General features: G+C 38.1%; 1 protein-coding gene across 1 annotated transcript in view; it reads left to right on the top strand.

Annotated features, from left to right (window-relative positions):
* Window positions 1-8,827, top strand: part of DCP1B (decapping mRNA 1B) — a gene marked incomplete at its 5' end in the record, with an annotated part of 43,142 nt that extends 34,315 nt beyond the window's left edge. The window contains 4 exon segments of the mRNA XM_009875441.1: window positions 1-372; window positions 5,088-5,101; window positions 6,748-6,982; window positions 8,747-8,827. The exon segment at window positions 1-372 is cut by the window's left edge and continues 486 nt beyond it. Of these exon segments, the coding sequence (XP_009873743.1) occupies window positions 1-372; window positions 5,088-5,101; window positions 6,748-6,982; window positions 8,747-8,827 (702 nt within the window).
* Between the last annotated feature and the right edge of the window lie 2,328 nt (window positions 8,828-11,155).

Genomic DNA, 11,155 nt, shown 5'->3' with positions numbered 1-11,155 from the left:
GGCACCCGGTGTGCTTGGGGAGCCCCAGCAACAGCAGTAAATAATATGAGCCAGCCACCTTTGGTGTATTTCAATGGTTCCCTTCCAGGCCAGACTTTAGAGTCTCAGACACTTGGTAAAGAGCAATCCAAACTTCCTCGACAGCCGCTTTCTCTCTCTGGCAATCAAGCAGCCAATTCGGGGGTGATTTCACCTCAAGAGTTACTGAAAAAACTCCAGATAGTGCAACAAGAGCAACAGTTGCATGTGTCCAGCCGACCAACCTTGGCAGCTAAGTTCCCTGTTGTTACTCAGAATACCAATGTGCTGAAACCACTGGATTCCTGGATAGAAAAGGCACCGGGTACAGAAAAACAGAGCGCTCTCTTTCAGGTAAATGGGAAACTAAATAAGCAAAAATCTATCACACTTTTCTTTTGTAAGGTTAGCCTTTGCTTCATTTTGGACAGTATATTCTTCTTGTTATCTTAACCACATGTTGCACATCGTTCATTTTGGAGGTGATAATTTAACATCAAGGAAGTTCTGATTTACCAAACAGTGATACTGTAAATACTGAAAGCTGGATGTCTTGCACATCAAGGATGACTAAAAATACTGCAGTCTTTGTTTTTTCCAGAGGCACATTGAAAAGTCACCCAGTTTTCAGTTGCCATAGATAGTCTCAGGCTATTGTTTATAGTTGCTGGTTACTGAGTGTATTATTTGGGGGTTTAATAATTTTGCTTACAAAATTAGTCATAGCTTTCCCTGTGCAGGTGTGCATTCCTTTATTTGCCAATTGGTAAAGGTGCTTAAAAGGTCCCTGTATCTCTAGCACTAGTTTTTTGATGTATTTGTGTATCAATGAATTAGTTATCTTGTACCATAACTGCCACTTCTAGCTATTTTTTTATTTACTACAAAAGGCCTTGTGCTTGAATGCTTTCAAAAAATGCCCAAACCCTTGATTTTGGTGATTGTGACTGTAAAAGTCAGATTGATGTCTTTAAAATTTCGGGAGATGTCAAGAGACCGTCTTTCTCACTTGAGGGCATTTTTCTGTTCTTGCATCACGTGCAATTACAAAATGTCCCATCCTGGGCAGCTCCCATCCTCATTAACAACTTTATTTTCTGCTGCACTTGAATGTCTACATGTCCTATTTGGGGATGCATCTAAACCCCTTTTAACTTCCTTTATTGTGAACAGACTCTTGACAAGATTTATGTTCGTGACAAGATTTATGTTGTACTGAAATCTGCCTTGCATTGGAGTCTAGAAGTTACTTATCCAAACAAAAAAGCATTCAGCCTTTCAGTATAAAGTTCAAAAGCTACTTTTCTATTGCAACTTTTAGAAAAAAAGAAAGGGAAGGCTGCAGAATACTTTGGCATGCTCCAAGCCTCCTCCTTATTTTAAAAAGCTATCCTACACGTGAAGAGGCTGAAACAGTCACTTCACAGTTAAGGGCCATATCTGTCACTAATACTGTGACAGGTCAAGATTTCTAATTCAGTGAGATAGGTCAGGGAAAGATGAAATTGCAATAGCAAATAGCCATCATTATCTTTATTCTTTTAATTAAAGCAGCGTGACTATGAATCTACGTGAAAGAGTTTTAGGGGGGCTTAGTCGTTGAAATCATTGAGAATCAGTTGCTTCCAGATGGTAATATGACTTTCCAGTGGAGTGCTAATGAATAAAAAAATGATCCAGAGTCACAAAAATTTGCTTCTGTTTTCACTGGGAATGGAACTTGCCTGCTATAAATGAAATAGTCTGATTTGCTGATAGCATGGAGACATAAAGATATTCCTGCTTTGAGGGTAGTAGTAAAATGAGGCAGGTGCCAGTCTATACATTATAAATCAGTATGCATAAATAAAAATGGCAAATATGCTGATGTATTTTCAAATAAAAAATCCATATAGATGCTGATATGGCTAATGATTTTATTTGTGTATATTTGATGATGTCAGTATTGACTGCAGTATGGAAATTGAATGCAATTTCAGTAATCGTGCTGCCTGAGTACAAATAGAGCAATAGCTTGTGAGAAGAGAGAAACCTTTGCTGGAACAAGTGTCATTCATTGTGATTATTGCTGCAAGGCTGCCTTAAGAAAAATAGATTTAAAATAAAAAGGCAACTAAGGAGACTCTGTGTTTCTCTGTGCGTGGCTGTGAGCAGACCAAGTAGATTGAGGCTGCCTAGAAGTGACTTCATGGACTGACAAAGCCACAGCTGCTATTGAAACAGTATTAGATGCAGTTCTTCCAACACGTTTAGTATTGCTTGTGAGATTTGATCCGCAGACTAAAAAATTATAATGAAAGTATGACTAATTATTGTTTAGAACACCTAAAGCTCCGCAATCTGGAAGGAATGGCCTCTTTTACATGCAGCAGATTGCCAAAAAAGAAGAAAAGGGAGGAAGGCTAAAAATGAAGGAATGAGTCTGTGTTCCTGTAGAATGCCATGAATTAGCCACATGAAATATGAGTACTTTTGGGGGAAAAAAAAAAAAGAAAAGGAAGCTAAAAATTCGAAACAAGTTTTAAAACCAACATTAATCTTTTTATAATATCGTCCTTGCTATAGACCAGAGGCTTTAAATGCTGCCATGCCTGCAGACAGACATTCGAGTGAAATTGAGTTGGCACAAATATGTCTGCACATGCTCATGCAAAATTGATCAAAGCAGATTCTGACAACAAATGCAGCAAAAGGTTTGTTCTCTGTAATTATTTATCTTTTGGTATTGCCTCTTCTGCTACAATTCAGGATACAGAAAAAGCAAATTGTGAAAAGTCTGACAGGAATAGAGAGGTATCTGGACAATGTCTGTTGCTGGAAAAAACATACCAAAGGACTACCCTAAATCCATCAGCAGCACTAAGAAAATGAAAGCAATAGTCTTTTCCACAGTTGACACATTGGCAGTCCAAGTTTAAATTGGCTTCTGCTGTATCTCCATATGGTGTAAGAACTGTGATCTCCCACATGGAAAGGAAGAGACCAGTTACCCAAAGGGAAAAAAAATTTTACAAAAAAAGGAAAAAAGCAAAAGCTGAAGAATAATACTCGGAAGCTTTCAGTCTGGTCTGCTGCCAACCCTATTCTGTGAAGTATTGCTTATGCAGACAGTGAGTAATGTGTTCTTAAGATGCAATAAAGAAGCATTAATCTGCAGTGGGCTTTTAAGCATATGCTTGGTGCTAGGCATGAGTTATCCTGATTATAGATACACATGTGCTTAAGTATTATGTTTATCAGAATTACAAGTTTAAAAGTACTTACACTAACCTTGACGCAAATTCATCTTTTCTTCAGAAGGTCAGGTATCTAGTAGCCCTTTTTTTCTTGTTTCTTGGAGTATTTTCTATCAAGAGTGTATCTTGTTCATTATGTTACATCTTCTGAACATGTGGATGGTAGCTTTGGTGTGAGCATTGCACCGTTACCTCTCAATTGTCCTGACTGCAGTTTCAGCATGAGATTATAAAGATTTGCAGGACAAATACAAATAGGTGCATTAAACTTGTTTTGAAAAGTAATTTAGGATTTTGTAGTTAAACATAAATTAAAAAATTCTGTATTACACTTGAAAGATAAAGCAATGTTAGCATTGCTGCCAGCTTTATTTGAATAGTAACCATCTTTAAAGTTCTATTCTTAGTTTAACTGTTCTCAGTTTGAGTAATGCCACTAAAAGCAGTTAGTGCCCACAGCACCCACGGGTGCTGATGTTCCAGAGGAGCTCTTGGTGCACGTGGGTTTCTGCACGTGTGGGAAGCAACAGAAGGCGCCAGTTTGCATTGCAGGAGATCCGGTGCATTCTGTAGTACATGGTGTTACGTGAATTTGCCAGCTATCATGTCATCTGGCTGCCAGCAGACATGTAGAATATCAAACAGATATCTTAGTGAGCATTTGGGCTTCAGAGAAGGAATACCAGCTGCTGCAATGATTATTTTGCACATTTTTCATTGTTCTTGCTTCACTGCTGCACAACTGGCGGTAAACTCCTACTCTGTTATTAGCGACCCTGAGATTTAAGTGTTGACTTGATAAAGCTGGAGATAATTCAGTAGGGACTGGATGAATGAGCAGCTCAGGTTAGATTCCACAGGAAGAAAGTTCATCAACACCATTTTGGAAGGGCTGTTACGTCTTGCAGCGAATTACTCAAAGCTGAAAGATTGGCCTGAAGGCTTTTAATGTCCCTACGCAGCGTTTTCAGTGCTTTGAGCAAAAGCATGGTGCTGTAGGATTTGAACTAGTAATGCCAAGATCAGCATCCTATTTTCTGGTGGGTGTTAGTTGTCCCACTGACTGAAGGTGATCTGAACTAAATCTAAAATGAAAATTTGCCTCTATGTTTTGGGGTTTTTTTAAAAAAAAATTGTTTATGTGATAATTTGTTAAAACGGCAGAAGCTTTGAGAATGAACTGTTAGCAAAAAGTATATTGTAATGTTTGCATACAGAAACAAATGCTGTGCACTGAAAAATGATACATGTATTTTCTATTTTTCTTGTGACACAAATATTTTAAATTTTGCAGTAACCTGTAGGTGGCAATATTGCTTATTCCATATAGTTTCCATATGCTTGGCAAATCCTACCAAAAAGCTGTTTCTATCAAGAGAAAACAAATAAATTTTCTTCTGTCTGAAAACCACAACATGTATATGTTTGATAGTAGTAGCTGTGTATTATTAGGAGCACAGTTTTTCTCAGGTCTTGTTTATTTGCCTTGAACTCCAGAGAGAAATGTTTTTTTGATTCTGAAGGACATGTCATCTGGGTCTTTGACATATCCTGTCGTAGATTCAGCCATATTAGTGGGACAGTTTATCTCCTCCAGCTGCTCACCACCATCCCTTTGCTGAAGGTTCCTGTCCTTGGAGAGCAGTTTGTATATGCATTCTTTACATGACATTAGGAAGAATCATCTGGTTTAAGCAAACCCTGCCAATTTTGTATGAGGCAAATTAAAAAGAAGTTATTTCAGCTGCGTGGATGAGAAGAGCAGAAGCATTGTGACAAGTGACTGGAGGTAGTCAGTCTTCCATGGGCAGGAGAACAGTCTTCTCACAGGAGAAGATCTCTGCACAGTCTGCAGGTGTCGCTCCACAGAGGGATGTCACTTTGGACCCTGCATTGGTTTTCTTCTAAAACTAACATTTTCTTTTTCAAGCAGAGGTGCACAAACACAGGCGCTGCCTTGCTGTTTGAAGCAAGCCAACGAGTTAGCAATACCTTAATTCCTGTGGAAACTTTTAACACATACCTGATGATTACGTGCTATGGGGTAGAAAAAAAGACGTGGGTCAGGAGTTTAATTTTTAAGTAGTACTCTATATTTGAGAAGCAGAAACAATATTTACCTAAAATGTGAAGTGGGAGATTTCTGCATTAGGTGCATATTGCATGCATTCTAATATCTATGAGTCTTTCCTGATCCTTAGTCTTCTGCTTCCTTAAATTTTGCATAAAACAGCATGATGTCTCAGTCCTCCTCATTTCTTTCTATTTCTCTTTGTATTGTAGTCTGACTAATGTTCAGAGATGTCTTGAGTAGAACAGGCATAAGTAGGAATAAGAAAAGCTACAAAAATAGCAAAAAAATATAATACTAAACTATGTTACTTTGCATACCTAGGAGATAAACCTCAGTTTTATTTTCTTAAGTTTAATTTTTCTTCAAAGTTGAAATGTAACCCAGGACACAGAGTGCAGTAGTTCAGTAGCCTTTCACCTTCATACAGCAGCAGTAAGTCATGCTCCAGTCCAAAAGACGGGAGCTTTGCTGAGCTCATATCCATTCCTTTGTATTTTCTTTTCTTTGAAAAAAGTTTGGATACCTGAATAGCAAGGAGATCACTGATTAGGATTAAAATTTATTACTAGAATTACCTGAAGGGAGCTCTAATGCCTCCAAACTGAATGAACAAACTTTCTGTTATGTTTCATATTGTATCTGATAGTATTTGCTAGTCCTGCATGTTCTACAGTTCCAAGATGCGTTACGAAATTTAAAAGTAAAAATGATTTGACACGTATTTATGCAGGCTGGCATGGATCTGATACTGTGGGAAGTGGCAAAACTACTGCAGCATCAAGATTTTCTTTCTCTTTGAGGGTCTTTTTGATGTTGTCAACTGCATGTTGGTTAGAGTTGGTTCTGTTTCTGACAGTGCTGCCTGCTCACTGCGGCTCTTCAGATGAGTTGCTTATCTGTTTTCTTTCCCCTCTCCTTAAGTAAAATGAGAAGAAGAAAATACATACATATATATATATTTAGAAAGTAATTTGAATTATAATTGGAAAATACTTTCTGGTACTCGGTACAGAGATTAGTCTTTAACAGTGATATTTACATGTAAGTGTATTCTCAAAGATTAAACTTAATGACTTACTGTACCTCTGTAGCAGACTTTACAGCTGCGTTCTCAAAGACTGCTGATATTTTATAGTAGTCTAACTTCTGCAAAAAAAAAATTCTCTTTTCCTAAAATCATTTGCCTGTCAGATAGACATAATTACGCTTGAATCCGTTGCTGCAATCTCAAATTGGATGAAGGACCTTTTAATCTGGACCTAGATCGTATAGGTGGTCCTGAGCTGCAGTTCTGTGTAACTGTATTGGTTTCCATGAGCATCTGTACCTGTTGCTGATCAGTCTGCGGTTTTCACCGTCTTTATTCCCACAGAGTTAACTAGGTAGGTTTAATCAATGGCTTTATTTTTGCATGGACAGGTAATCCCCTGCCACTGTGACTCCCACCTTGTTGATGTCCCCGATGGTGTTCACTCAGCCCACCCCTGCTCCACCAAAAGCAAAAGAAAGTGGGCGGTTGGCAGCAGTGACTCAAGAACCTGCCGCTGGCTCCACTGGCCTTCTCCTGCCACTGCAAACCCCAGAGCCACCGGTGGTCAACAGCAGCTCGGTGACGAAGATGCAGCTGCAGGAAACACTTCTACACCTGATCCAGGTAAAGCACTAAGAATTCTCCAGCTTTGCTTAAATCCTGATTCCCATTTTGGTGTCAGCATCCCATAATCGATTGCATCCGTCTGTCTAGAGGCTAAAGGAGTAATTAAAATACATGTTGGAAGTAGTGCTACTTGCAGCTGCATATTAGCAGAGCACTGTGGCATTGGCTGGGGGTGTGATAGCCTCTCCTTGCACACTGTGGGCTTAACTGCATTTGGATTAGTGCGTTCGATTTGGAGTTCAGGAAAGATAGTAAATTTGATGGAAAAGAACAAAGGTGGCAGAAAGCTTCATAAGGTCAGCCTATGAGCCAGAGAGGTATGTATTCCATTTTTAGCTAAGGATAAATAATGGGTGATTATCCTAGCTACCAGATATTTCAGAGGTCCGTTTTAGGAGTAAGAGGAATTCAGATGGGAAATTAAAATTGCAGGATGAGTGTGAGCAACTTTAAAATATAGGTTAGATAGCCTAAATATATACTAGTTCAGTTTATTCCATATAATTCTCTAGTTCAAACGCTGAAATTCCTTTTGCTGCAGTTTTTGAGGTTTAAATATGACAAAGCATTAATGACAGTATGCATCAGATGATTGTTTGCTGCTCTGTGATGATATGAGTGATTATGAATATTTTTTTCCTTAGCTTGCCATGTGATGAATATCTGAAAAGTAGAACTTGAGGAGAGATTATGTAACTGGTGTCCTGGCTACAAAACGCAAGGGATAGAGACACAGGTTTAAGGGTCCTATTTGTAGACTAAAACTATGTCCCTCTATGGCTTAAGAAAGTAGTATTTTTAACAAATTAGAAGCTTTATTTTATTTTTTCGAGCATTTTTGCTTTAGGACTAAAAAATAAATATATCACATTATCTGCTCTTTGCATACCTTGAGTAACTGTATAGTAGTAGTAAAACTATATATGAAATTAAAAAGGAAACCTGTCAAGGAAAATTGGATTTTACCCTCTGATACTCTACCTATAAAATGTCTATTTTACCCTGCTTGGTGGTAGTTATGATTAGCTGAGTTACCTGGAAATTATTTATTTCCAATTTCTTAACACATTTTCCATTACATAAACTACAATCTCAGATGCTCCTCATTTTCCTCCACTAGTATCTTGATTTTATTTCTCCTCCTATGTGTATGTGAGGTACTTAGGATGTTTTTTTCTAATGTTGGTTGACCTATTCTTTCAAAATGATCTTCAGAATGAAAAGGTTAAAAACGGGCATCAGAGCAAAAGGAGGAGCATCAGTTAGGAGCATTAAGTCTAAAAGAGCTAAACAAGATGCAAGGATTTGCCCAGGTAGGATTTAGTATAGGATCAAAACCCAGGGTGTTTCAGTGTTCCTTCAGACATGCTTGGAATTATCATTGACCTAATGGAGGAAACTACTTAAGGAAATCCCTAGGTAAATGAAGGCAAAGAGAAGAAATTACAGGGTTGTACCGTCACCACGTTCTCATGCAACAATAGTGGGCTCAAATCCACTGTGAGTCTGGAAAATCTGCTTTCTGTGCACTCGTTGCTTCTTAGAGAGATACAGTCATGTTTGCTGCAGTAAAGTTTATGTTCATGTCCAGTTCTTCTAAGGCTGCTAGTAAGGCTTGGAAATAATACGTGGTTTTGGTGACAGAGATAGTCTTCCTGTGGCTCACCTATTTCAAAACAGAGTAAGGTTGGAAAGTATCTGGTCCATGAAATTACTCAAAATGCCTATCGTGCACTAACAGTTACCTCTTCTGTTTTTCAGAACGATGATAACTTCTTAAATATTATTTATGAAGCATATCTCTTCAGTGTGAGAAAGGCAGCAATGAAAAAGTCTGTGTGAGAGATGAACTTTAAATTCGATTTCTATTGCTTCCTGAACACCAGGAAAAAGGTTTCAATTTTTTCAAGTATGTTTACGTTTAAAGCAATGAATGATCTTAGGTGTTTTGCATACACATAGATTTTGCTTGTTGGCAAGTACACGCTGTACTAAGAAGGGAGTGGAAATGGATTGTGCCTTTAGGGAGGGGAGCGTCACGAGACTGAAGACTTAATTACAGAAGATCTTAAATTATTTTTCTTATATCGGTCCATGCTTAGAATTGGTTTCCCTGCATAAGGACTCAGTTCTCGGAATTCCATTTCCGTTTTTACTTGCATTCTGTTTGTTCATTGCCTAGATATTTTGTCACGGATTTTCTCTTGAGAGTCGTCATATGCAGCTGTCCCGACGAACGTGCCCATCTCTAACCACACGGTGGCAATGTAGGACTAAATTTTGGAAAGTGAAAATCTGGGTGAAGTCTTGGAAGGGAAAGTCTGGGGAAGACTGATCTATCACCGGACTTAGTTGAAATGTCATGACTTCCCTCCCAAATTTTTGTATAAAAATCTTTTTCTATTTTAACAAGAATATTTTTAGCTAGCTATAGAAATGGAACTCTGCAGGTGTTCTGAGGAATTGGGGGGGAGGGTTTGTTTGTGAATGTACTTACTATCAGCATAGCTCTGGGGTGGCACTGGATTAATGTTTCTGTTATTCTAGATCCAATCTCATTATTATAAGCAGCATACAACTTTGTTAAGGGGAAGGCTACCTGATGTAAAAGTCCTGTTAAATTTTTTTTAATGTGTTCCTGGAGCACAATGATTTCATTGATCCATTTCTAAAGAAAATAAAATGGATAATCCCTACTATGTGCTGGTTGCATTTTATTGTACTGTGGACTGTGTGTTTAGAATTGTTGGGTCACTTGTATTTGTATGACTTTAAAATGTTTTTATACTTGGCAGAAAACACATGAGGTTTTAAATCAGAATAAATGACTGAAAGAAATTTTATGTGTATTTTTTGAGCGTCTGCTGCTGAAGTGCCAGTTTACTATAGTTTAGGAAGCCAAAGTTGTTGTTGAGGAGGCTTTTTTTTGTGGATGTGTTTATGGTAACCCATAAATAAGTATGTGCTCTTCTTTATTATGGGCATTGATGTAGGGACAACTCAGTAGCATCATCTGTGAAGGTCCTTCAGTGCAAATTAGGATGCAGATTACAATTGGTGCAGTTGTGATGATACAAATGGTTGCCCCCACCCCACACATCTGACCTTTCTCTAGTTCAAGAGTGTGATTTGGGGGGCCAAGGCAGGGGGAATTGCCCACATTCCTTGGGAAGGGCTCTAAATAATTATATTAAAAAAAGTTGAGAGCTGCTTTCTTTATACACAAGTGGATAACTACAAGAGACTCGTGCCTGCAAAACTGCTAGGTTTTTCTTACACAATGTAGCTCGTAGAGAGCAAGTTGTATTCCAGTTCCATTTTGTTACCAAATTGCTTACCATTCTTACAGATTCAGTGAAAAGAACTTGTTGAGCAAATACCAGGAAGGGCAAATTTAAAGAGAGCAAGTCCTAATTCTAATGCTGTACCCAGAATAATTTATGTAGCCAGTATAATTTATGGGATTCTCCTGAGTTAATTGGTATTATTTCTCAATGAACTGATGTGGAAGAAATTGGAATCTGTACAAGAGAGTTTGTGTAAAACTAAATACATGCGTAACTGGTGTCCATCATGCTGGATTATGTGAGAGTGCAGTTGAAAGATGAGGACACATAGTTAAGACCTCATTTGACATGTAGAGCTTCTGTAATTGCTGGGCGAAAATAGTCCTTAAGCATCTCAAGCTGTGTTTTGTGATAGGTTTTCTAGTCATGGAGAAACATTTTTGTGTACAAAAAAAGTCAAGTAGAAATTTAAAAAACATTCTTTACTTATTGGTTTTCTGAATAACATATCCTTTACAAAAATTAAAGGCATATTTTTAAAAATATCTTGTGTTAACTCTTGGTACCGATGACAACAGTAGTATTAGCACTATGCTTGACAAACTGAGGCTTATCTTAAAGCAGGCAAGGATAGAGCTAATTCAGGGTTTCCTATCACTGTCTTCTCTTCTGGTTGCATCTACATGATTAACACTGGATCTCTCTCACTGTATTTTGCTGTATGGGATTTCTAGGATTGTTCAGGAGGCACAAACTTGCCTTTTGTGGCGTGAGGAAAACAAGGGTAGTTGCTCAAAAAAGGAAGTGCTCCCTTAGCTAACTTGTCTGCTTACCAAGAACAAGAGAGGTAAGAAGATAGAACAGGCTCAGAAAGAGAATTTCA

Source organism: Apaloderma vittatum, unplaced genomic scaffold (genome assembly GCF_000703405.1).
Source record: "Apaloderma vittatum isolate BGI_N311 unplaced genomic scaffold, ASM70340v1 scaffold3948, whole genome shotgun sequence".
Lineage (NCBI taxonomy): Eukaryota > Metazoa > Chordata > Aves > Trogoniformes > Trogonidae > Apaloderma > Apaloderma vittatum.
The sequence above is the reverse complement of the archived record's forward strand: the minus strand, read 5'-3'. Positions and strand labels throughout refer to the sequence as shown.